The following is a 27535-nucleotide window of genomic DNA, read 5'->3' on the forward strand; positions in this document are numbered from 1 at the left end:
GTACACGTTCACAACACACATTGGCTGTGATGTTGAGCAATTGGCCAAGGATACCGCTAAATAACAGAGCACGTTCAGTGTAACTAGAAGGAACGGTGCGCCGTTATAACTCGAGGTGTAAATAAAGGAGTACATAGAATGTCTTTTCTCCTTAATTTTATACTTCAAAACAGAAACTTCAAGCTGAGAAGAACACAAGCTGGCCATTTATTTTGCTGAGAAACAGAAACAGCTAGCATTCTTTCTTTTGCTGAGAAGAACACAAGCTGGCCATTTATTTCACCAGCAGGCAGGTACCAAGTAGGTGAATTCACAAGACGATTGCCAGCGAATTATAGCGAATTAAGGACAGCCAAGACGAATTGCCGCTAAAGTACAGGAATATGAGCTCCATGGCTCTCAGATAGATCCGGGGTTTTATGCCCATTACAGCCAGTGAAAGGTAATCTTAACTTTAACGCTAAAGCAAGGCAGGTGAGCAAGGAGACAGTAAAAGGTAACTCAAATGGCGACATCTCCAGTCTTCAGACACGTTAGACGAAGATAATATATAGCTGGGTGTCGATTTCTTCAGTTAACAACATGACAAGTGTCGATTTCTTCACAAGATGATGCAGTCTGGTTATTGCTGACAAGGAGGGAGATGTGTAAGTAATTGGCATGGTTCCTCAAGGTCAGAATATTTTGTACGTACTAAAAAATTACTGAACGGTCGAAATACTAACCATCGCACACACGGTATGAATGTGAATGATGTGCTCATTGCAGCAACTTCTGAGCGACATCACAAGGCTGTCAGGCTTCAGATATACCAAGCTGCAAGCTACGCTTCTTCTGGACTAGGCAGTGTTTCTGCTTCTTCTTCTTCTTCCTTAGCATGGTTCCGGTTACTCCGCGGACTGGTTAAAAGCCAATTCATTACCCTTCTTGGCAGCCGGTTCTGAAATAATGGTTTCAAGTCGGTTAATCTGATAAGAACAAGGAGATAGCTTGCGGAGTTGCACTTCACGGGGACCTAGTTACCTCGCATGAACAAACGTTCTGCACTGTTTTGTGTACACCAATTGCTGGAGTCGTCGAGTAGGTGCGTAGCAGTTCTTGACAGGAACCATGAGTACAGTCTTCCTTTAGGTGCCCCGAATTGTTCAGCACCATCTAAAGCTTTTCCAGTAAGTCACACCTGTAAAATTTAACCAGCAATTCCATTAATTAGCTTGTTCTAGTAATGTCCCTCTACCCAGAGAAGACAGGCATCCATAATCTCCTCCTTACCTTTGCGGTGCCGGTTTTTAGTAATAAGAGTTTGTTGGCTGCATCTTACTTGTTTGTCATTATGACCTGCACATAGGAGATGCTAGTTAGTCAGTACAAAAAGCATCATCCCTCCATGCGACTAAAATGAAGCATACCTGAATATTCAGTTGAAAGTGTACAAGAATCCATCTATGACCATCTTAAGTACATTGCATCTAAGGAAGAACCGAATGAGGGGCATCACAAGGAACAGTTGAAACCACATCTACCAAACAGCACTATCCTTGTGTGGCTGCTGCAGTGGCACAAGAATGTCTCAGTCAATCATACCTTTCCCCAACTCAATCTCTTGCTTCCAAGGATATACATCTACAAAACAAAGCAACATCATAGCTGAGACCTGAGATTAGCTACCAACACTACATGCATGTAAGACTAAAGTAGATAAAAGATCGATCAGACCGAGGCACTTACAGCTTCATCACTAGTGTTGAGCAGCAAGTAAATCCCCGGAAACGACAAATGGTGATCACATGTTTCGTTAGAAACTACATCTAGGAAGAAAAGAAGAGACTCGCAGAAGGCATTGGCTGACAGTGATGTTGGTTTTCTCGACTTGTGGAAAGATCAGGTGTGTTGACAAATAAATCTTCACTATCGTTTGAGAAGAAAATGGAAATTTAATATAGCAGGAGCATAAGTGGATATATTTGTTGCAGCACGTATAAGTGGAAGTGGATATAATTGATACGATACAGCAGGAGTCAAGTTCCCATTTAGTGTGCTTACCAGATTTATGTACAGGAAGGAATACGGCTGCCACAAGACCAAAGTGTGTACGTATGGAAAGGGAAGAGCTCTACAAGGCTGGGAGAATGTACAAGGGAACTCCAAGGCATTGCCCTGCACAGTGAATAGGAAGAAAGAAGTGTTATTGAGCAGGGTTGCAGGAAAAGGGCAAAGTGGAAAAACACAAGAAAATATGTTTGTGTTACCTTGGATCAGCGTATATCGATTTCTGGGATGGTTCCCTCTAACCCCCTGCACTGCAGTGTTAGCTTCAGGCAGCTGTATTTGACACGTAGCTCTTGGAGTGAATCAGGGAGGCCATCCTTGGGCAACGATGAGATGGTTCGACAGAATTCGATTGATAATATCTTGAGGCTGGTAATGTTGCGCAGCCCTGCAGGGAGTTGTTGAAGGTCGTTGAAACCATGAAACTTAAGTAGCTGGAGGGAGGAGAGGAGCTGAAGGGCGTCCTCCTGCTCCTTGCTGAAGCACTTCATCCCTTCAGACCCATCCCCATGAAGTTCCAGCTTGGTGAGGGAGGAAGAGAGGAAGCTGCAGATGGGTGCAGCAAGGAGTCCCGCTGCGTCATCAGTGCTGAGCTTCTGCACTGTGGATGAAACAAGTTGTGTCTGCTGCTCTTCTCCCTCGACACCCCCCAAAGACTGCCTAGGATTGGGATCCCAACCAGCAAAGAACATAGTGCTGCCAAAGACTCTTAATTCGTCGAGCTGGCCCCTGGTGGTAAGGAGAGAGCGCAAGCCCTGACATTTCAGATCTTTTCCGCAACCAATCAATTCCAATCTGGTAAGAAAGGAGAGGTTTGAGAGGGGCTCCAGTGTCCCCATGTCTTCCACACCCCAAAGCGCCACAAACTGCAGGGAGGAAGGGAAAAGGTGACGGGAAAACGGGAAGGCAGACAGAAACTTTGGGGAGAGCTGTATACTTAATCTCTGGAGAGATCTCAAGGCTTGGAACCATCCTCCTACAGGAACAAGAGTTGGTGGGTTCATCAGGACCATCTCTGGGCAACCATAGATGACCAACTCCTGTAGTGAGTCAAAGAGATGAGCTGGGAAGAGCAGCACCCCATCATCCTCTTCCTCTGCTGCTGTTGTTATTTCATCTTCCTCCAACTTTGATGCTGCTGATGTTGTTATTTCATCTTCCTCATCATGTTCCTCTTCTGCTGCTGTTATTCCACATTCCTCCATTTCTTCATTTTCTGATGCCGTCAATTCATCTTCCTCACCCTCTTCCTCTTCTGATGAGGTCAATTCATCTTCCTCATCCTCTTTCTCTTCTGATGCCGTCAAATAATCTTCCTCATCCCCTTTCTCTTCTGATGCCGTCAAATAATCTTCCTCATCCTCTTTCTCTTCTGATGCCGTCAATTCATCTTCCTCATCCTCTTCCTCTTCTGATGACTTCAATTCATCTTCCTCATCCTCTTCCTCTCCCGATGCCGTCAATTCATCTTCCTCTTCCTCTTCCGCTTCTGATGTCGTCAATTCATCTTCCTCATCCTCTTCCTCTGTCGCTGCTGTTATTTCACCTCCTCCCATCTTTGATGCTTCTGATGTTGTTTGTTGCACATCCACCCCATTATCCTCTTCATGTTCTGCTGCTGTTATTTCATCTTTCTCCATCACTGTTGTTTGTAGCAGCACTGGCTGTTTTATGTTGCCACAAAACTTTATTTCCAACTTGGAGAGCCTTGGGAGATGGGGGAGGAGCTCTGTCAATTCCTTCCCACTATTACCGTTTAAGCGCTCGATCTGGATATGCTCAACAGGGAGCTGCCATTCCACATCACCCTGGCCACCTAGTGGTCCAACCAGACCATCTGATTCTTCTACAAACAATGTCTTCAACGAGGTTAGCATCAGAAGGTGCTTCAATTCTAGAGGTGGGCACCTCTTGAGTGCTAGCTTCTCAAGGCCTGCTTCCTTATAAAAAACTAACACTTGATCTAAGCTATATAGATCACCTTTTCCAAAAATTGCCAATTTTACTCCATCGGCTGATTTTGAGTATTGAAACCACTTTAGTAGCTTGACGCTTCTAATCGTGACAAGACGCAGACTTTCAATCCTTTCAACCCAGGAGATGGGAATCACTGACGAGAATTCTGGACAGTCCTGTATATCAACATGTTGTAGTTTGGGAAACCAATATGGGGAAACAATGTGGTTTGAAAAAGGCAACCCCAATAATCTCGGGCACTTTCTTATAGTCAACCGTTGCAAAAGAGGGAACATATGAGCATGTTCAGCTGGGAGAACCCATTTCTCAAAACTTGCTAGGCCAATGAGTTCAAGCTTTGTTAGCATGCAAAAGCTTTTCTCTATAATAAACACCTTCGGTCTGGCAATATCCACCAACCTTAGTTGACGAAGATCCCACGCCTTCCCTAAAGAAGGGAAAATTTCCCAAGAAACACCATAAAGATAAAGAGATTGTAGACCTTCAGCAGCAAACTCATCACCCAGCCATGTTGGACAAGAAGGGCCTCTGTGCCCTCTAATGCACAACACTTGGATATCTTCATGGGGTTGAAGGCTCTCAAGAACCAATGCTTCCATAACAGGCTCAACACTAGAGCGCCCACTATCCCAAACCAATGCTAACCTCTTCAAGTAGTTTTTCTCTATCAGTTTTGCTTCAGCTGCTTCTTCTATTGTATGTATTTTCTCAAGGTTGTAGATGCCAAGCTCCCTTAGCTTGGTCAAATGCTCTAGTTGACTTGGTTCAAATCCTTTACTTTCTTCATGGACTCGAAATACATTTAACTCTTCCAAGAGTTTAAATTTCCCCACATTACAAATATCAGAATGACGCTGATGAAAACGAATATGAATATGGCACAACTTTGCAAGGTTGCTCATGTCTTCAGGCAAATCACGACTCCCTTCCCATGACACAAGGTCTAGAATCCTTAAATGGTAGAATTTGGAGATGCTAATTGGTAAATGCATCTGTCTCACCCTTGTCCCTAGACATAGGCATCGTAGGTGGACAAGTCCTGAAAAGTTATGTAACATGGACTGCACAGGATACATCATGTTGGGCAAATAAAGAACACGAAGAGCGTTTGCTTCCCCAAAGAAATCACCAAATACCTCAGAAAAACTTTCATCCATTTTTCCAAATAACATCAGTGTATGCAAATGTTCAACCTTCAATCTCGTCTTTATTTCTTCCAATTCACTCCTTAACTTTTCACTGGACACTGCATCATATTTCACTAAGTCCTCTGTGCTTATAGACAAGTGACGGATTGATGGCTGAACTTCTACTGATCCATCATTAGGGAGATGTAAACTAAGACAATCATGTGATGCAACCTTCAATGCCAAATCATGCAGTAGGTCATGCATAACATAACGCGGACCAGCAGAAGTTTCCTCTTCTCTAAAAAATCCATGGATGACTAAAGCATTTAGATTGCTCAAACCTATATCTTCACATGTTTGGTTTTGACCACCAGGTATCAAAATATCTAGTCCGATCCACAGATTGATGAGCTCACGGCTTCTGAAATGGTAATCTTCAGGAAACAATGCAGAATAGAAAAAACATTGTTGCAGATGGAAAGGGAGAAAGTCATAGCTAAGCTTCAAGGCAGGCATAATTCCATTGCCATCGGTCTGCTTCTCCCATTCTTTGCTTTTTAGGACCCTTTTCCAATGACACAAACTAAGATCTTTACTCAATAATCTACCAACGGTCTTTGCTGCAAGAGGGGATCCCTTTAGTTTTTCCATTATCTTATCTCCAGTCTCAAGCAAAAAATGTTTATCCTTTCCACATTGCTCACTGCCAAAGACAAATGCAAGGAATAACTTCCTAAACTCTTTAGATTCTAAACCACCCAGTTCTATTGAATCGGCAGTTGTTTTAACATTCTGTGCTATTGATTGAAACCGAGTTGTGACTAGAATGATACAACCCTTTTCTTGTGATTGATTGAGTGTTGACAATAATTTCCCCCAGTCATCCCCATTACTAATCCGCCATATATCGTCCAAGACAAGTAAGAACCTTTTAGATTTTAATCTCTGTTCAATCAACTCTTCTGTTGTACTGCACTTTTTTTCACTTCTAACTTGAGGGGTAGATCTTTTAATCTGTTCTAGCACCTTATCCAGATTGAAATCGAGGGACACAAATATCCAAATCATGACTGGAAAATGATCCTGCACTTGTTGGTTGTCATATATGTGTTGTATCAAAGTTGTCTTCCCCACTCCCCCTGGACCAACAACCGGAAGCACAGTTAGCCCCTTGCCACAGTACTGACCATTGGTGATATCATGTATGGTGCTATTCATGACACGGTCCCTCCCGTACAATTTTGGCTCATCAATTCGACCTTTGGTGATGGGACGGCTCTGGGCTATATTTGAGACAGTTCTAAGGCTACAACCCTGCAAAATCTTGTTAATCTCATTACGCATAAGCTGCAGTTTCCCTACAGTATCCTTCATCCTTTGAGAGAAATCAACCCTATTAAACTCAAGTTTTGGTGTTTCTTGCCCATTGCCATGATCGTCATCATCACCATGAACATGTGAATGTGGGGAAAATGTGCAAGGTAGGAGTTTACCGAGCTTGGGCATGCATCCCCTGACCACCTGATTGGCATCTTGCGCTGAGGAGGAATCGTCGTGTGAGCTCTGTCGGCGCTTAGAACGCTGCCAAGGGCAACAGTTGACCAGTTTGCCAACAGCTTTGGCGGTGTGCCGAGCATTGAGGGCGAGGTTGTGCACGCCACCTTCGCCGTGCTGGTCGGCAGCATCGTGCGTGCCATGGAGCTCATCGTGGATGCGAAAGTAGTCCAGCTCATCCAACAAGTCTTCAGCATTCTGCGCCGAGTCCCGCAGCTTCTGCAGCAGCATCTCCATTGCCGGGCCTCCAAGCTCCTTGTAGGCAGCTTGCTCAAGCGTGGCCTTCACGAGCAGCAACTCCGTGCTGAGGGCATCGACGTTGGGACCAAAGTTCTTGGTGGCTGCCCAAGCCCCTAGCATGCCATTGGCAACGGGGGCTAGTGCCTTGCCCACCACCCATTGCGCCGCACGGAGCGCCACGTACATTCCCATCAGATGCAAGGATGTACGACCTGCATCAATCCAGAAACCAAAGGAAATCCAATTATTGGTACATACATGCATGCATTGATTTGCCGTCACTAATAAAAAGTAAGAAATCCTGGAAAAGATAGTAGTACTGACTGTACAGGCTAGCTGCAAATTAAAGGAGAGGTGTAGGTACTACGTACGCTGACTCGCACGCACGAGGTACTGGTCTGCCGGTGATGGATGCCGACTGACAGGGAGGCCTAGCTAGCTGCAAAAGGATATAGCGATCAGGACTACAGGAACCTTACATATGCACAAGAAACAGAGAGAGAGAGAGAGAGAGAGAGAGAGAGATCTGACTTAGTACCTGGTGATCTGCGGCAGCAGTGCGGTGCGGCTGGTCCAGATCCAGGAGCTGCCGTCGCCGTGGCGACGGGGGAGAGGGCGAGGCGATGGGGGAGAGGGCGAGGCAACGGGGGGAGGCAGGGAGAAGAGAGCAAGCGGCGGAGAGCGGCAGTGAGAAAGAGAGAGTGAGTTAGTGAGTGTTTAGCACTCGGACAGATCTGATCTAGTACTAATTAACTAGTATTACTGGACAAGCTGCACTTGTCACACGCACTTAATAAGATATACGAGGGGCTGTCATCCGCAAGTACAAAAAACCTACTCCCTCTCCTTCTAGTCTACTGGCTTCTGCGTATTTTGAGATTCAAAAATCAGTTTGGCCAACAGAATTTGTATCCGGCCCACAAAAAACACATGCCATCAAATTTGTATTTGAATGAAGTTTCCAGTGCTATAATCATTACGACATATGATTCACAAAATATGAAAATGTCATGTGAACTATTGATGAGCTAAGCAATTGCTCTGTTAACATGTCGTACTTAGTGCAAGCTGCAAGTTATTTGGTGACATGTAGACTAGCTGCTTACTTTACTTACTACGACGATATGATGTCTCTCAATCTGTATTAATGATCAGCAGGTACAAGTCATCAACTAAACTAATCGCTGCCCAAGCAAAGCATGCATCCAAGAGTAAAAACAAGACTAGGCTGCGGGTCTCGCGTCACTCAGTGGTGTTGCGGTCTTGAAGGCGCTGGCTGGCACAAGCTAGGACATGCCATGTGAATGAGCTTGGTAAGCGAGTGTTAATTAATCAGCGATTAAACAAAGCCAACGTGGTGCATTTGGTTTGCTTGCAAAGCACAAGTGTGAGGTGAAAGCACTAAGCAGCTGCACAAAGCCAAAAGTAGTTCTTCAGTAGTAATAATCAGGCTACTTGCTCCACTTGTCACACAGATTCAAAAAATGGAGAGCTACAAATAAACTAGTACTACATCTGTAAAGAAATATAAGAGGGTTTAGGTCACTATTTTAGTGTTGTAAACGCTCTTATATTTCTTTACGGAGGGAGTAATAACCAATACTAAAAGCTACTCCTGTCGTTCCAGAATATACTCTGTCTGTACGTATCGGGGAGAGGCTCGGTGGTCTTCTTAAGAGGAATACATTCGACCTGTGCAGCAATGCCTGGAGTGGAGATGATACGAGAGAGGGTGGGATCAAGAGAGACCAGGATCACATTTGGTTTGGCTGCTTAACAAGCAAGCAAATGAGCCCTCCTTCAGCATCGAGGTCTTTTACTGTTATACTAGTGCTAGTGAACTGAAGGAGCCTCAGTTGTGGTGCTCCTGAAGGAGCGACCAAGTTCAGGTCCGACGGGCGAGTAATCTGCTCGAGCCAAAGATAGCATTGCTCCCACCGGATGTGATCAACCAAAGTAATCGCATCCCATCCCGTGAAGCAAATCCAAGGGTAAAGACAAGGCGGGTCTGGCGCTGGTGACGTTGCGGCCTTCAAGGCGCTGGCCGGCACAAGGACATGGACATGCCATGTGAATGAGCTTGGTAAGCTGAGCGTTACAAAGCTAGGCTCGGGTTGATCATATTATACTTGAATTGGCTCTCACAAGGCTCAAGCTCTCCTCTTGATGTATGGCGGCCATTACTTACTTAATTTCTGGGGACACGCCGAGAGAGACGGACAATAGGACGGAGACAGCTGCGGTTCCACTGACTAAAGCAAACAAGCGTGCGTGCACGTGGTGGGCAACTGAGTCTGAGTGCTTGGTTGGTGACCATGCTGCTCGAGCTAGCTAGGAAGGTGGCGGTGTAAGGAACCTGGTGGTGGTGGGAATAAACGCAAGCACCTTCAGGGCAGGGCGCGGTCGGCAACTGAGTGGTTGGTTGGCCTGACCACTATGGTACTGATGAAGCTGGTGGTGGTGGGAATAAACGCAAGCACCTTTAGGGCAGGGCGCGGGCACAACACATGAGAACTGACCTGTTGAGGTGAGTGGCGCTTGCTTCCAGTTCCAGTTCCAGTTCCAGTTCCAGCGGACGGAGGAGAGGGCGCCGGGGGCGACCATGCCGGTCAGGTAGCTGAGCAGCTGGACTGCAAGACGAGCGTCTCCTCGCCGTCGCCGTCGCCGCCGTCTGAGGTGGAAGGAAGCTGGTGGGAATAAACGCAAACACTTGCAGGGCGCGGGCAGAACAGGTGAGTGCTGACCTTGTGGGTGGCGCTTGCTTCCAGTTCCATTTCCAGCGGACTGACGGGGCGAGCATGTCGGCCGGGGAGAATAGCACCTTGATGCCGTTCGGTGTCACCTCGCCGCCGCCGTCGCCGTCGCCGCCGTGGTCGGGAGCAGAGCAGGAGGGAGTAGTGTGTTCCATACTGGGCCACTGCGGTGCTGTCACTGTTAAAGGGCCGGGGTACATGGGCCAGGCCGGTTGGTCCCATTTCCCCCTGTTAAAAAAAACTATACTAATAAATAGCTGCTGTATAAAATAGACTAAAAAGCTGCTGCTAATTCACCTAAAAAAAAAGCTGCTGCTAATAGTAGACACTAGCATTCTCAAAAAAGAAATAAGACACTATCTCCTTACATTCCTCTTCGGGAGAGAAACTTAGTCGTGTTTTCTTCTTCCATAAATAAAGGTAAACGTTTGCGTTCGGCGCGCCGGCCGAACGCTCCGCCGGTCGCGTGCGAGTCGCATGATTTCTTTTAATCAAACGGCGCCTGGTTTGCCCACATCTCTAGTGCAGCCCACCTGGCCCACCACCGCTCATCCCTTTCTTTTCCTTATCCCCTACAGGAGGCTCTGCTCCACTCGTTCACTCCTTCCCCTACCTCTCGTTTCTTGTTGGCAGCGAGCGCCCAGATAAAAAACATCAGAGAAATCACCTCTGCTTCCTTCACTCCCATGCGCCGCCCGATTTTTTCATATCGATTGGGATGAGACGTGGCTCATAGCCGGCCGCCTCCGCTGCCAACGAGAGCACTCAGGAGGCTACTGTCATTGTGCTGGGGACTGGCCGTGGGATTCACTTCAACCCGGCGACAATGGTGTTGGGCGGCAACGGCTGTGGCCGCCATCGATTTTTGCTGCATCATTTTTTTGCTGGAAACTTTTTTCGTTTTGCTACAATCTGAGAGAGATTGTGGTGTGTCGCTGCCATGATTTTTTTGCTACATCAATATTTTTGCTGGAACCACTTTTGTATTTTGCTGGAACCACTTTTGTATTTTGCTGCAATGAGCGAAGATGTTTGTGGGCGGCGACGGCAGTGCTAGCCATGAATTTTCTGCTGGAACCTCTTTAGATTTTTGCTGGAACGGTTTTTTAATTTTGCTGCAATTCAAGAGGATGGTGGTGCCGCCACTGCCATGATTTTTGCTACATCTAATTTTTGCTGGAACCTCTTTTCGTTTTTGCTACAACCGGCAATCACAAAAGCTACAAGCAGTGATCAATTTTGCTACAATGATGACGGGGTGGCGGCGTCCACGAGCTATTTTGCTGGAACCGGCATAATTTTTTGCTAGTACCGGCGGGCATTTTTGTTGCCACCGGCAAATTCGAAGGTGAGTCCTTTTTCGCGAGCTCGTCGCCGGGGTGTTGCGACCAGCGACCGGCGCTACTCGAACCTGCGGCCGTCCAACCGGAGCTGCCATCGGCAGTGAGAGAGCTGCAACGGCAGGCGGAAATTGCTGCATGCGTGGACCCGACAAGGAATACATGAGACGACGACGGCGAGGCCGGCGACCGGAGGCGAGGCCGGTGACTGGCGGCCATGGCGAGCCACCGGCGGTGCAGGCAGTGGGTGCAGGTTGTTTCAGACGCGCGGCCAGCCATGGGCAACACGGGCTGTGGCCGACGTCGACGGCGGCCAGAGTCAACTATTCGTTTTCTCTGTGTTTTTCTAGCAAAGCGGGGTGAAGAAATTACTCATCGAGCGGTTTAAAATAGGCTAATCGTACGACGTAGGTTGGATCGGCCCAAATTCTGGCCGGCGCACCGGCGCGTAGCATCGCCCATAAATAAAACACAAAAGACCATAATAAAAGGCATGTTTTTTTCTTTCAGCTACACATGGAGGGACATATTTTATCCTAAATTTTGACAACTCTACCATAATCCTTCAGTCAGGCTCGTGCCATAACGTTGGGAGTAAACAACTCTACCATAGGGTTGGTTCTCAACTCATATATTTTTTTGTTCTATCTAGATGCTGCAAGTGCAATATTGGTTGATGTAGAATATGTTAGGCTTAAATAAATAAGATATCGAGGTGTCGACAGCTACAAATACTTCACTGTCATGTCCTGATAAGAAAACTGCATAATCCCTTCAACACATCACTGTTTATTTTCTGAACAATATTAAAAAAATTGACCAATTTTTAAATTTCATGAATATTTTGAAAATTCTAGAACAATATTCATTTATGAATGCAGTTTTAAATTTATGATTTAGTCAAAATATTTAACATTTTCCAAAATCATGATTGTTTTTTAGATTTTGTGGATATTTTCCAATATTCACGATTTCTTTTTAAGATCCCTTTTTTTAATATTGCAAACCCTTTCAAAACTTCTAAAACAGTGACCAGTGTTTCAAAGTTGATGATTTGTCTCACAAAAAAAAGCGATTATGTCTACGACCTTTTTTCTAGAGCAGCGAGCGGAGGAAAAAAAGAGTGAGGAGATGTCGTGGAGCGGACAACAAAGGAAAGATCGGGATCCCTATTTATCACCTCGGTCAACAGTAGTTTTTTGTTGTTTGAAACAATATCCGATCAAACGCGCACCGCCCATTCACAGTGAACCGTTTTACGGGTTTCCTGTTGTTTTGTTTTTTGTTTTTGATTTCATTTTTGTTGTCGTTATTTATTTATTTTATTTTATTTTTAATTTCCTTTTATTTTATACTTTACCTTATATATTTTTCTTTGTTTTATATTTCTTCCTTCTTTTTTTGTTTTGTTTTTCTTTTCTGTTCTTCAATTTGGTTTTGCTTTTTCCAAATTAGGAAAACTTTATATAAATTTTTAATCTTTTACGGAAAAAAATTCCAAATTCACAAACTCTATGAAATTTATTAACATTTTTGATAAATTCATTCACATTTTTATGAAATCATGGATTTTCCTCCAAACATGGCATTTTTTGGATTCCCTAACAATTTCTCAAATCTTGATTATTTTTTTGAAATAAGGACCATTTTTAGAATTTGTGAACATTTTTTACAAGTTACGAATTATTTTTGAAATCTTAAACAATTTTTCGTAATCATGAACATTAAATGAAATTTCTGAACATTTTTCTAATAAGGATTTTTTTTGAAATATATGAATGTTTTTGAAATTTAGAACTATGTCTTAAATTGGAGAATGTTTTTTAAAATTCGTGAATAATTTCAAATTTGAGAGCATTTTCAGATTCCTGAACATTTTTAGAAATCTATGAACTTTTTGAAACGCAATACATATTTCCAAATTCGTGAGCAAGTTGGTACGCTCTCAACCACCGCCGCGTGTGGTTGTGATGGCTGGCTTCACACCGCCTCATGCGGTGAATAGGGGAGCAACTAAGAGCATCTCTAATAGACCCCTTAAAATTGCAACCCGTATAAGTGTTTTACGGGCCGATAAAAACGCATTATAAGGGCCGATTTTAGTTGCGGCCAAACAAAGCCCGTATAATCGACCCGTAAAAAAAATATTCTCTGAATATACCTCTGTCCTCTTCCTCATGCCGTTCCGATCTTCACCTCCGTCCCAAATAAATCCACCCATACGAGAGGACGGATGAGGTGCAAAATTGAGCGTGCTCGAGAAGAATTGGCAGGTTGAGAAACTAGTAATCAAACGCCTCTGCTTAACCTGCACTGGCCGTAGTACGACTGTACGAGCAGGCCGTAGCCATTCGTAGGTTGACCAGGACTAAGAGCAGTACGCACAGGCTGTAGCCAATTAGCCATTCGTCCTGCGACGAAGGGGAACAGGGGACGAGGTAGGAGAGGCTCACGGCGAGGAGGAGGGACGACTCCGTGGCGGAGAGCCGCTCCATCTCTCGGGCGTACAAGAGATCAATTGGTGATTACATTGGTTCAACTATCTCGGCAGGTGATGGCGCTCCCAACGGCTCCTGTACGGACAGGCGTTGCGAGCGTCTCTGGCGATGGTGGCGTCGGTGGCGGTGTCTCGGCGCAGGGCGGCGGTGCTCAGGCCCCGGCAGAGGACCCGGCGGCTGGCTGGGCGGCGGCTCGCGCCCCAGTCCCCAGGCGGACGGCTGCGCCCCCCCTGGGCGCCGCCGGGTGGTCGGGAAGCCGCTTTTGGGCGTTGGCGGAGGACGATTCGGACAGCGACGAGGAGGCGGAGTCAGGCGACGCGGTGGCGCTGGGGGCAGGTGGCCGTCCGGCCTGCTCCCTTGGCGACTTCGTGGCGCGGGCAGAGGAGCTCGGGGGCTCCCTCAAGGCCGGGCGCCGTCGTGCGTTTGCGCCCGGGGGCTGTGGCTCGCGGCGGGTCGTTGTGGCTGCGCCCAGAGCGGCTCGCTCGGTGTGGCGCCGCAAGGGTCGCGACAACCTTGCTGCGCCAGACGCGGGGCTGCTCCTGCAGCTCGCGGCAGACCGGCTGTGCCCGGCGCCGGCGTCCCCCATGGCGGCGCCGGCGGCGCGGATGACGCTGGGCGTGGTCAACCCTAGGGCTGGGGCGAACCAGTCAGCGGTCCAGTCGCGCCAGCCCACACGGGTGGTGGACGGCCCAAATGCGGTGGTGGCGCGGGCTGGGGCCCAGTCCCCTGACGCGCGCGTGGAGCAGGGAAACGTTCCTGCCCCCAGGACCCAGCCCGACCCACAGGGGGCGATCCAGCCCAACCAGCCCAGCCCAGAGAGGGCACATAAATGGCTCTGGATCCCCCGCGGAACCCTAAATCCCTCGCTAGGTTTTCCAGCCACCGCTGCGGAGGTGCGGCGTTTTGGTCGTCTCGCCCGATTCCTCTCACCCACTCCACTCCCCTCCCCACTGCGGCGCACCTTTGCTGAAGTAGTGGCGATGGGCTCCAAGTAAGATCGCCGGGGGGATAAGCCTCCCATGGAGCAGCCGCGGGACCGCAACCGTGGTTGCGCCGCCGACAAGGGGGGTTGGGGACCACCGCCTGCGTGGTGGCTCAAGGAGCAGGAAAGGAAGGCAAAGAAGAAGGCGGAGCACAAGCAGCGCGGCCTCGAGCTCAAGCGCAAGGGGATGCAACCAGCGCCGGGCGGCGACCGGGGCGGCGACTCCCACGCGAAGAAGAAATCCAAGCCTGCGGGGGCGGCGGCCTCCAAGCTGCCCCTCCCGCCCAGAGCTGAGGTGCCGGGCTCATCCAAGGGCACGGAGGCGGAGCCAATCCCGATCGAGGAGGCCGACGGACCTGAATGCTTCCGTTGCGGGCGCACGGGCCATTTTCAGAGCTTTTACACCTTCAAGCCTCTGTGCGTGGTGTGCACCAAGGAGGGGCACACGTCTGCGCAGTGCCCGACCCGGGGCAAGCCTCTGCTCCTCCAAACCATGGGACACGCCATCTCCGGCGAGGGCTTCTTCTGCCTCCAGTACCCGGATGATTCGCGGGAGGAGCCGCAGATCCAGCTGGGGGCCAACGCAGCTGTGCTCTCCATGCCTTCTGGCGCGCTCACCCAAGAGATTCTACAAGTGGAGATGCCACACCTCTTCGAGGGCGAATGGGACTGGCAGATATCCGTAATGGAGGGAGGGGCGTTCTCGGTGGTCTTCCCAGATCCGGTAATGCTTCGGATGGCAACAAGGAGCGGCAAGCTGTTCCTCTCCCTCAACAACCTCATGGTGGACATCCGCGACGCGGTCCTCGAAGCGCCCAAAGGAATGGCGATGCCAGAGGTGTGGGTCAAGCTGGGAGGAATCCCTCCCAAGCACCGGCGCTCCGACCTGCTATTGGCGGCCACCGTCATGCTTGGCCGTCCCCTGCTGGTGGATGAGGAGTCCCTCACTCGTCCGGGGCCAGTCCGTATGCGTTTCGCATGCCACACCCCCCGCAAGCTGCGTGGTCTGGTCCATCGAGCCCGAACTTCCCCCGGAGCAACTCACAGCACCTGCCCTGCCTTCTCCACACCCGCCTTCTCCAACTGACCAAGACAGGGGTGTGGAGGGGCCCGACGGCAATCTGGGCGGCGACAAGGAGGCGGATGCAAGCATGGAGGATGATTCCATCGATACGACGGCTTGGGAGAAGCTGGGCATCTCTGACAAGGGCGGGGCGACAACCAGGGCGCCGATGCCTCCGATGGAGCCGCCGCTGACAGGGGGGTCCATGGAGCTGGATCTCCCCATCCCCAACCAGTATGGCTCCTACCTGGGCTCGGTCACGTCCCCCCCGGTGCGGGCGGTGGCGGAGCCTGGTGCGGGCCAGATGGAGGAACCGCTGGGGGAGGCGCGCACTCCTATTGCGGTGTCCATGGAGTCGCAGCCGCTTGCCTCACGCTCTCCATCCCAAGGGGGGCGCAGCTCCAACAAGCTCGGGGCGGTGAAGCAGCTCAAGAAGGTGACCGTGCGCAAGGTTAGCGCGGAGGCCGTTCATGTGGCGGAGCTCCAGGGTGCGCCGGTGACCCCCCGGCAGGCGGTGATGGCGCTGGCTGTGCCCACCTCCGCTCCGACCGCGCTGGAGGCGGACAAGACGGTGCCTGTCCCGAAGGCCAAGCGTACCAAGACTATCGTGGACGGGCAGGTAGCTCATGTGCGGGTCAGCGCGCGGGCTAAGGGCGCTAAAGGAAACATGCCTTCGCTCCAACGCGCCCAACTCCTCCAAGCACAGAAGAATTTGGAAACCTCAGGTAATCCATTGCCCCGCTTCTCGATTTTGGATTGTTTCTCGGACGAGCACCTAGGAGAGGTGTTGGTGGAGAGTGGAGTTGAACCAACCGGGGAGGGCGGGGTTAGCGAGCTAATCTCGCTGGTGCGCGCTAAGGAACTGGCTCAGGCGGCCCTCGCAGCGGCGGCTGCTCAACACGTGGAGCGTATGGCTGTCGAGGAGGATCCCTCGACGTCGCTAAGTCTCCGGCCCGAAGGGGAGACAGCAACAGGGGTTGCTGCGCCTCCCTCGCCTCGCTGCGGCAAGGCGAGGCGCGTGGCCAAGGCGATCACCTCTAGGGGGATCCGCCTGCGAAACCGCGTCATCTAGATGCGGATGCTCATTTGGAACATCCGTGGCTTCGGCCACTCGGGGCGGCGCACCCAACTTCGCGACTACATCAGGAAAGAAGGGATAGATATAGTAGGGCTCCAGGAAACCATTAAAACTGATTTTCGTCACCAAGACCTCGTAGCCATAGACCCTTTGGAGCGTTTCATTTGGCAACATAGCCCGGCTAATGGGCATTCGGGTGGCATGCTGCTTGGCTTTGGCAGTGCCATATATGAGGTGCTGTCCTGGGAGGTAGGCACCTTCTTCATTGCAGCCAATATTCGCGTGAGAGCTTCGCTACGCGAGCTCGCGATCCTGCAACTCTATGGACCGGCAGATCACTCACGTTCGGCAGAGTTTCTGGGAGAACTCGAAGCCAAGGTGCTGGCAGTTGCCGCATCCCAGGTCCCGCTCCTAGTGGGTGGAGATTTTAACCTCATCCGGTCGAACGCGGACAAAAACAATGACAACATCAACTGGTCAAGGGTGACCATGTTCAACAGCGCAATTGCGTCAATGTCACTTAGGGAAGTGGCAAGAACGGGGGCTAGATACACTTGGACCAACAAACAACTAGCCCCGGTGAGATCCGTCTTGGATCGCGCCTTCATGTCTCCGGAATGGGAAGTGGTGTTCCCATTATGCTCGCTCCTTGCTGAAACAAGGATCAGCTCGGACCATGTTCCACTCATCTTATCTTCAAGGAAAGATAAGGTACGTCGCAGCCCGCGTTTCTTTTTCAAAACAGCGTGGTTCGAGGCCCCTGATTTCGACAACATCTTTCGGGAAAGATGGTTGAGAAGTGTTCAAGCCACGGGCCAGCAGCGCGGCCCTATGGAGTTTTGGACAGCGGTGGGGGGACGCTTGCGTGCAAGCCTCAAGGGATGGGGCGCGAATCAGGGACGAGACGAGAAAATTTTGAGGGCGAGACTTCTCGATGAGATCGCAATCCTCGACACTCAAGCAGACTCGCGTCCATTCTCGGAGCATGAATGGGCGCATCGATACGCCTTGGAAGGGCAAGTCGAGGAGTTGCTCTGATCCGAGGAGGAATACTGGAGGCGCCGAGGAGGACTTAAGTCTCAAGGGAGATGCGAACACTGGCTACTTCCACGCGTACGCAAATGGACGTCGCAGGAAATGCCTAATCCCGAGGCTGCAGACGGAGCAGGGGCTCCTTCTCCAGCAACCAGCGATTAGCAAACACATCTACGACTTTTACATAAGCCTGATGGGGACCGACGAGCCTCAGCACGCCAGGCTGAGCGAGGACGCCTGGCTGCCAGCTCAAAAGGTCTTGGAGTCGGAGAACGAAGAGCTGGGGCTCACGTTTCTCCCCAAGGAGATTGACGAGGCTCTCCAAAGCATGAAAACTGACACGGCACCGGGGCCTGATGGGTGGCCGGTGGCGATGTTTAAACACTTTTGGCCACTGTTGCGCGAACCCATCTTCGCGTTGTGCAATGGCTTCATGCGCGGTTTTGTGGACATTGCTAGGTTAAACTTCGGAGTGCTCTCCCTAATTCCAAAAGTACCGGGAGCGGATAATATCCGCCAGTACAGACCAATAGCGCTCATTAGTGTGCCCTTCAAAATTTGCGCCAAGGGTTGTGCCACGCGGCTTACTCCGATCGCACACCGCACAATCAGCCGTTCCCAATCTGCCTTTATCCGCGGTAGGAACATTTTGGAGGGACCATTAGCGTTGTAAGAGACACTCCACGAACTTAGGCGCACGCGCGAACCGGTGATTTTACTTAAATTAGACTTCGAAAAAGCTTACAACCGCGTCAACTGGGATTTCCTCAGACAAATCCTATTGAGCCGAGGTTTCTCGCCGGTGTGGGTGCACAGAATCATGCAGTTGGTCTCGGGGGGCCAAACTGCGGTCTCGGTGAACGGAGAGGTAGGGCACTTCTTCCGGAACAAGCGCGGACTTCGCCAGGGTGATCCCATTTCACCGCTCTTGTTCAACTTCGTGGCAGATGCACTGGCGACCTTGCTCTGGAAAGCAACGGAAGCAGGCCACATCAAAGGGGTGTTGGGGCACCTCATCCCAGGGGGGATTTCGCACCTGCAATACGCTGACGACACGCTACTGCTGTTCCAACCGGACCTGCACAGCGTGGCCACGATCAAAGCCCTGTTGATTAGCTTTGAACTTATGTCAGGGCTCAAGATCAACTTCCACAAATGCGAAGTGATGCCCATGGGACTCGAGCCGTCCGACAGTAGGCGTATCGCAGACCAGCTCAATTGCAAACTCGGCAAACTCCCGTTTACTTACCTTGGGCTCCCGTTGGATGCCAAACGCATCACGATAGATGGCTGGGCGCCACTCTGGACCAAGGTGGGTATGCGGGTTTGTCCGTGGAGGGGGAAGTTCCTCTCTTCTGCAGCCCGGCTAGTGCTCACAAACGCGAGCCTGTCCTCACTGCTGCAGTTTGCAATGGGGCTGTTCCTCTTGGCAGAAGGGGTACACGCCAAGATGGACACTCCAAGGTCCCGCTTCTTTTGGGAAGGTGCGGGACCCAAACGCAAGTACCATATGGTCAGATGGGACTTGGTGTGCAGACCCAAGGACCTAGGGGGGCTAGGGATCACAAACACACGGATCCTCAACATTGCACTCATGTGCAAATGGATCTGGAAGCTGTCGCAGGGGGCGACCGGTCTGTGGGTGGACATGCTGCGTAATAAATATTTCCACAACGGGAACTTTTTCGAAGGCAGGACGCGGGGCTCTCCTTTCTGGAACGACCTCCAAGCGGTGCGCCCGGCCTTCGCCCTTGGCGCCAAGTTCGTCGTAGGGGACGGGCGCTCGGCCCGCTTCTGGCTTGACCTATGGCTGGGAGCGAACCCCCTTTGGGCCCAATTTCAGGACTTGTATGCCCTGGCGGTCAACCCGGAGATGACGGTAGCGACGGCCCTAGCCTCGAACCCACCCGCGATCCACTTTCATCGAGAGCTAACGGGCCTTGAACAAGCACGCTTTGAGGAGCTGCTGGGCCTGACTCAATCGGCGACGCTGTCCACTTCCCCGGACACGGTCACTTGGGCTCTCACCACGTCCGGAAAGTTCACGGTCAAATCCCTCTACCGCAGGCTATGCCAAGTTCAGGGACCGGCATTCCCAATGCCGACCGGTTTGTGGAACGCCCGTATTCCGCTTAAAGTCAAGGTGTTCTTCTGGCAACTTTTCCGCAATAGACTCCCCACATCGGCCAATGTTGCAAAGCGCAACGGCCCGTCTTCCGGCTTATGTGCCATTTGTAATACCATGGAAGATGCGAACCATGTGTTCTTCCGCTGCCCCCTAGCGCGCTTTGCCTGGAGCGCAGTCCGAGCTGCCACCAATACCAATTGGGACCCGCGATCGGCCGCTGACCTAGCGTCCATAGTTGCGTCGACGATGGGTGGCAGTAAACGTGTCCTTTGGAGTTGCCTCGGTGCCCTAGCCTGGGCAATGTGGCTTACAAGGAACAAAATTGCCATCGAGGGAATCTTCCCATCACACCCTGCTAATATTCTTTACAAATGCAACATTCTGATGCAGCAGTGGAGTCCGTTGGCGAAGCACAAGGATGCTGACAAGATGAAGCAAGCTCAAGATCGTCTTCGCCAAGTCTACGTTTTGGCCAGGGAGCCGCCAGCCGCTTCTACGACGTGAAGTGATTTCTTTTGTCTTGCGAGCGAGCCTGCGTGCTCTATGCCCTTTGGTCTTTGGCCTATAATAGACTCGCTTAGCTTACTTCTGGCCTCTGGCCTGTCTGCGACCTTGCTGTGCTTTCGCGCCAGCGTAACATGAGCCTCCGCGCTCGTGACCTTGCTGTGCTTCGTGCCAGCGGAACCCGAGCCTCCGCGCTCGTGACGTTTGTCCTAGTCCTCGTCTGTAAACGCTGCCTAAGTTTGTGGGCTTTATTAAGTTAAAGCCGGACGCTCCTAGCGTCTCCGTTCTAAAAAAAAAAAATCTCTCGGGCGTAGCTGGCAGTGGGCTCCCACGCCTGCGTGTACACGTCGTCCTGCCGGGGAGGGACGGGTGGCGGCCAGGATGAGCAGCGCGGCGGCCGGGACGGACAGGTGGCGGCCCGGATGAGCAGCGCGGTGGTCGGAGACGGACAGGGCGGTGGCCTGGTGCGAGCCATGAAGACTCCGATGGCAGTTGGACTCCTTGGCGGAGAGGCGCTCCATCCCGCGGGCGCCCGCGGGAGTAGCTAGCAGCAGGCTCCCACGCTTGCGAGTATACGTCGTCCCGCCGGGGACGGACGGGCGGCGGCCCGGATGAGCAGCGCGGAGGCCGGGAGGGACGGGCGGGGGCCCGGATGAGCAGCGTGGTGGCCGGGGACGGACGGGGCGGCGACTCGGATGAGCAGCACGGCGGTCGGGGACGGACGGGGCGGTGGCCTGGAGCGAGCCATGAAGACTCTGATGGCAGTTGGACTCCTGCCAACTGTCTTTCGCATATATAGAGGGCCCTTCGGGTTGGGTCGAAATCCTTATTTTCACGGGTTTGGGAGGGATGTTTTTCGCGCCTCTTAATTCTTTTTACAGGTCGGGGTCGTTTACGGGTTCTATTCGGGTCGCCTTTTCTGTTTAAAATTGTAAACTGACAGTTATTTTATAGTTTCGTGCGTTCTAAGGGGTCTGCTAGAGATGCTCTAACGAATGAGTACTCATTGCGGGAGCTCCACACGAGTCAGTTTTGGTGGGTGAGAGCGTGTCACTTGATGCGCTCTTGACCACCGCCACGTGTCATGTGCTGGACGCTTCCTCGAAATTTTGTTTCCTTTTTATTCTCTTTATGCGTTTTGGGGTTTTAGATGATTTTTGTAGTTCACTTTTTGCTTTTTGTTTGAAGAAAAAAAATTGTGTGTAAAACACATTTTCTCTTTTCTTTTCTTCCGGGAAAGGCACAAATTTTCTTCTCATAGAGGTAAAGATTTGCTTCCGTGAGGGGCCGGCTGTGCCTCTCGGAAATAAAAAAAATATTTTTTTTCTTCTTGCACGAGAGGTATATATTTGCTTCTCTTGGAGGCACATGTTTTCTTCCGATTTTTTTTAAATTTTTACTTCTGCTAGAGGCACAAGTTCATTTATGTGAGAGGCATAGATTTGCTTTTCATGGAGATACATATTTGCTTCCGCAAGAAGCACAACAGTTTTGCTTTTTGTGAAGGCACAATTTTGCTTCTCGTGAAGGCACATGTTTGCTTCTGCGAGAGATAGATTTGCTTCTCGTGGAGGCACAAATTTCTTTTTGCGAAAGGCACATCTGTGTCGCTTAGAAAGGGGAAAACCCGTGGTTCTAGCTCGGTTTTTCTACATCCTGTTTTTCCAGTTTTTTGTCGTGATTTTCTTTACCGAAACCTATTAACACAGTATCTAGATTGTTAACGGAAGGAAAGAAGGTTTCTAACATCAGCAGCTGTGCACAATGCATGAAAACACTTTGCCAAGACTCCACCAACGAGCTGGTGGTGCACAACGTCGCCGTCCCTCGTCGGAGAAAGATGACCATCGCCTTGACATCCTCGAACACCGTGCACAACGACCGCTGCAGCTCGAACCTTCGGTGGATGGGGTATAGATCCCATGTGTTCTGTTTTGTTTCCTCACCTTGCCTGAGAGCAGCATGTCTGAACTTGACAAATTAATACTCCCTCCGTTTCAAATTACTTGTCGTAGGTATGGATGTATCTAGATGTATTTTATTTCTAGATACATCCATTTCTGTGACGAGTAATTTGGAACGGAGGGAGTAGATTGTGCACCGTCTGGTTAGCTGCCCATTCTTAGGGCCATTTCTGTTAGAGCAAGTCTCAACAAATTTAGAAGACAGCTTATTTTTTAGGCAACTTATTATTTAAGCCGTCCAAAAAAACTGGCCTTTACAACTTAGAGGTTGGGACGTTTGGCTCCTGCACTTGTTTGTGATTATCCGGAACATGTCAACTGCTGAAACTAAACATTTGCTAGCTATACATTCTTACAGTTAGCATATGGATGCAGAGCTGCCGAAGCTATGCGTAATCAATTATCATAACCAATAGAATGAAGGTACACCGGTTATGGCCATCACTTCTTACAGATTAACGTATGCGTAGCAGCCGCAGTGCGTAATCATACATCCAGCCGGCAAGCATAATTCATTGACTACACTTGTTTAGTACACTAGGAATATTGACCAAACGTAACACATCAACTAGTAGTATTAGTTTTTTCCTCAACATTAACTATTTATTTGGTGTCGAGGCTAGTGCTGATCTTTTGAGCTTCACGGTCTATTTATACTCTCATTTCTGAACAAACTTTAGCTTCCATCCCAAACCTCCCGACTATACAGCCTCCACCAATCATTTGTTCAGCATGTCTCTCGTCGCAATCCTTCTCGGGATTCTCTTGTCACCGCATCTCTCAGCGTGTGGTGCTGCGATGGACACCCTTGCGTCCGGCGAAGTACTTGCGGGAAACAACACCATCATCTCCAGCAACGGCAAGTTTGCACTCGGCTTCTTCCAAACGGGCAGTAAGTACTCCCAACACACCCTCAACTGGTATCTAGGCATATGGTTCAACAAGGTCCCCAAGCTAACTCCAGTGTGGGTCGCCAATGGTGAAAAGCCAATCATAGACCCCGCCTCATCGGTGCTAACAATCACCGGTGATGGCAATCTTGTCATCTTGAACCAAACCACCAAATCCACAATCTAGTCTGCCCAAACAAATGCCACAACCAACGACACCATCGCACTGCTATTGAACAATGGCAACTTCATCTTGCAGAGTTCCTCAAACTCATCCAATGTGTCGTGGCAGAGCTTTGACTACCCCACTGATACTCTCCTCCCTGGCATGAAACTGGGTTGGGACAAAGTCACTGGTTTGAACCGTCGTCTAGTTTCTAGGAAGAATTCCATTGACCTAGCTCCCGGAAGATACATCAACCAGTTAGACCCAAATGGTACAGATCAATTCATATATACACTAAGAGACTCATTCATACCATATTGGTCGAGTGGGATATGGAACGGCCAGTACTTCCCCTCGGTGATGAGTATGATTGCCTACAAAAACTATATAAATTTTTCACTTGTCAACAATGACCAAGAGAAGTACTTCACATATGACGTATCACATGAGTTATTTCGTTACTATCATACTGTGCTAGATGTCTCGGGTCAAACAAAGTCACTCATTTGGGCTGAAAGCTCAGAGGGTTGGAGAATGGTCTATGCTAGCCCCATGCTTCAGTGTGACGTGTTTGACGTTTGCGGACCTTTCACCACTTGTAATGATTATACACTTCCATTCTGCAACTGTATGAAGGGCTTCTCCATTAGATCACCAAAAGATTGGGAGCTAGATGAACGAACAGGAGGTTGTGTGAGAAATACTCCATTAAATTGTGGGATCAGCAAAACCATAAGTATACATGACATGTTCCACCCTATTACCTGTGTTGTATTACCCAATAATGGCAACAATATAGAGGATGCTAGGAATGCAGACAGATGTGCACAAGTTTGTCTAGGAGATTGCACTTGCACTGCATACTCCTATGATAACAATGAATGCTTTGTTTGGAATGGCGAGTTAATAAATATGATACAAAAACAATGCAATGACACTATTAATAGTAATAGAGACACTCTTTACCTTCGCCTTGCCGCCAAAGAAGTTCAAACAAGCTTGGACAACAACAACAACAACAACAACAACAACAACAACAACAATAGAAGATCATTGATCATTAGAGTGTCCGTTGGTGCAAGTTTTGCATTCTTTGGTCTATTTTCACTCTTCTTTATGTTAATGATTAGGAGAAGGAGGAGGTTGTCTGCTCACAGGATGATTTTTCCTAAAGATAGTGTTGGCATTACTTCATTCAGATACCTTGACTTGCAACATGCAACAAAAAACTTCTCAGAGAAGCTAGGGGCAGGTGGTTTTGGTTCTGTATTCAAGGGGTTTCTAAATGATTCTTGTGCCATAGCAGTTAAAAGGCTCGATGGTTCTCGTCAAGGAGAGAAGCAATTCAGAGCTGAAGTAAGGTCAATTGGAATCATTCAACATATCAATTTAGTTAAACTAATTGGCTTTTGTACCGAGGGGGATAGTAGGTTGCTTGTCTATGAACTCATGAAAAATCGTTCTCTTGATTGTCATTTATTTGGGAGCAATCATACAGAAATGGAATTGACATGGACCATAATGTATCAGATAGCTCTTGGAGTTGCTAGAGGATTGGCCTACTTGCATGATAGTTGCCAGGATTGCATTATACATTGTGATATTAAGCCTGAGAACATACTTCTTGATGCTTCATTTGTTCCGAAAATAGCAGATTTTGGGATGGCAAAGTTTCTTGGAAGGGATTTCAGTCGAGTTCTCACAACAATGAGAGGAACTATAGGATATCTGGCGCCTGAATGGATTAGCGGAACTGTTATTACAGCAAAAGTTGATGTCTACAGCTATGGCATGATTTTGATGGAACTCATATCAGGAAGAAGAAACTCAGGTGGAAACAGTGCTTCTGATATTGATGATGTTTATTTCCCTGTGCTAGTTGCAAATAAGCTACAAAAGGGTGATGTGGGGAGTTTGGTGGACCAAAATTTACGTGGTGATGTCAGTTTGAATCAGGTGGAAAGAGCTTTCAAGGTTGCTTGTTGGTGCATTCAAGATCACGAGTTTCATCGGCCAAAGATGGCTGAAGTTGTTAAATATCTGGAAGGTTTTGTTGAAGTAGATATACCCCCAGTGCCAAGATTTCTTCAAGCTATTGCAGGGAATCCACACTCAGAATGTAAGCAAGATTTTATTTGTACATATTTATTAAAGCATACATTTTTATAGTCCAAGAATAGACGCAAACAACATGCTAAGCTTTTGAGCGAATGACATCGAATAGTACCAACAAAAAGCATTTCTAGCATGCCTAACAGCCTACCTGTGTTCTATTTATATGTGAGCTTAGCCAACCCGTACATGGACAAAACTTCCAAAGAGGTGGTGATATTACAAGATTTCCAAGGACACGCATCACATCATGAAGCTCATCCTTCGCAGGATGACCAGTCATAGCCTGCAATCATGGAGCAAATCCTCCCTTTGGTGGTCGTTTGAAGGTCGGAAACTCCCAGTTTAGCACGTGTTTTGCTAAACTAAATGCCACTGAAGTCTATAATACACGTAAAAGTAGTATATATATCTTTATTTGTATTTTTTCTGTTTGGGTATGTACCTCGTGCTTATTGTGATCCTGCTCATGAAGAGTTGACATACACAGCTTTAAGCGCCATACCAGCATGCGGCATTGTAATATTATGTATGGAAATTTCAAATAATGTGATTCCTGTCCACTGAGCCTTTTATTGTTATGGACACCGAGCTACTAAATATAGAAGAAAAGAAAGTGAACTAGTTTCTAAAAATTGTCTATATGGCATGGATGCTTATTATTTAAATAGATGAATGAAATGAACACACAAATATGTTTTAAGAAAAAGGGTTTCCCCCCGCTTTATAGATAAAGCATCACCAAACAACTGAATCCAGTCGATACAAACACACACACCACACCACACCCACCCAAGGCTGGATAAAAGGACGCTGATAACAGCAACACTACCCCAACAAAATCCTAGCCAACATCAGACGAACACAATAAGCACTACTACGAAGATGTTGGGGCCCTCAACCGTGGGCGGGCCACCGCGAAGAGGAGAAGCCGTGTAAGACGAACAATGAGCTCCAAAGTGGCGCCTTCAGCAAGGGAACGACCCCATCGTGTCGCCACCGCCCAATCCAAGGATTAGGGTTTCCCCCGGAGCACTCCGACGACAAATGAGATACCGCGACGGCGCCTTCAAGAAGGGGACGACGCTAGAACGCCGCCGCCGTCGGCCTGGCAAAGCAGAACGGGTTTTCACCCCGGCCAACACTCATCGTCACCGGATTGGGTGAACGACCCATCCCGGTCAACACGCCGCACACACGGCCATGCTGACCGGACAGCGCCCGAGCCGCGTGCTCCGCCCATGAGCACCCCGGCTACCACCAACCGGGCCGCCGCCACAACATCCGAGCCCCATCCTCAACCAGGACACACCAAACAGACGCGGCCGACCGGAACGAGGCGGAAGCTCGCCTTCCACCCCAAAGCCGACACCTTGGCATGGTCGATGACCTCGGCGGCTGGATCAGGGCCAGGGGAACTCCGGCAGCCACCCGCAGCAGCCGCCAGATGCAACGGAGGGGACACCCTGCCCCTTCCCAAAGTCCCCTACCACCACCAGCAGGCCTCGCGCGCACCACCACAGCATGATGCCACCCCGGCCTGACGAGCCCATCGCTGAGTACAAAGAAGAGGGAGGGAGCTCACTCGAGTCCGACGCAGACAAAACGCCGCCGGAGAGACCTGCCGTTGCCGCACGCAGATTGGACAACCACCGGGCCACAATAGCGCCGCTGCAGACCACACCACTCTGAGGTCAAGACCGACCTCGGCCACCGCCCCGCGCCCCCCGCCGCCATCCAGGAGCTGGATCCGCGCCAGCACGCCACCGCCCAGATCGGAAACCCCCGCGGCCGCCACGCCACAAACGAGCCCGCCGCTCGGCGCCGCGTCCCCACCAGGCAACCCCGCCGCCGAACTCCGAGCACGCCGCCGTGCCGCCAGTCCCGCCAAAGCCCGGCGCCCCCACTCAAGCGGCCGTCTCGCGCCAGCCGCGGAGCACGAGGGGGAGGAAGAAGAGGCCCCGCCGCCACCCCCACCGGCCGGGGTTCGCCGGACGGTGTCGCTGGGCGGCGGCGAGGGAGGAGAGCAGAGGAGAGGGAGGTCGGGTCGCGGCGGCTAGGGTTCCCCCCGG

General features: G+C 49.8%; 1 protein-coding gene and 1 pseudogene across 1 annotated transcript; one reads left to right on the forward strand and one right to left on the reverse strand.

Moving 5' to 3' along the window:
• Positions 1 to 237: 237 nt before the first annotated feature.
• On the reverse strand, positions 238 to 9835 carry LOC119361644 (putative disease resistance protein RGA1). The gene is made up of 10 exons (XM_037626781.1): positions 9695 to 9835; positions 7489 to 9621; positions 7322 to 7389; positions 2250 to 7162; positions 1729 to 2157; positions 1410 to 1623; positions 1273 to 1338; positions 1024 to 1180; positions 726 to 940; positions 238 to 628 (listed from the first exon to the last, which is right to left on the reverse strand). The coding sequence occupies exon 4, from the start codon at positions 7140 to 7142 to the stop codon at positions 2256 to 2258; it is 4887 nt and encodes a 1628-aa protein (XP_037482678.1). The 5' UTR covers positions 7143 to 7162; positions 7322 to 7389; positions 7489 to 9621; positions 9695 to 9835; the 3' UTR covers positions 238 to 628; positions 726 to 940; positions 1024 to 1180; positions 1273 to 1338; positions 1410 to 1623; positions 1729 to 2157; positions 2250 to 2255.
• Positions 9836 to 23027: 13192 nt separating this feature from the next.
• On the forward strand, positions 23028 to 26030 carry LOC119366676 (annotated as a pseudogene).
• Positions 26031 to 27535: the final 1505 nt, after the last annotated feature.

The sequence above is a fragment of the Triticum dicoccoides genome, chromosome 2B (genome assembly GCF_002162155.2).
Source record: "Triticum dicoccoides isolate Atlit2015 ecotype Zavitan chromosome 2B, WEW_v2.0, whole genome shotgun sequence".
Classification (NCBI taxonomy): Eukaryota; Viridiplantae; Streptophyta; class Magnoliopsida; order Poales; family Poaceae; genus Triticum; species Triticum dicoccoides.

Bases quoted from the DNA above. Each gene is read 5' to 3' on its own strand.
- LOC119361644 (XM_037626781.1), bottom strand. From the start codon at position 7,142: ATGGGAATGTACGTGGCGCTCCGTGCGGCGCAATGGGTGGTGGGCAAG.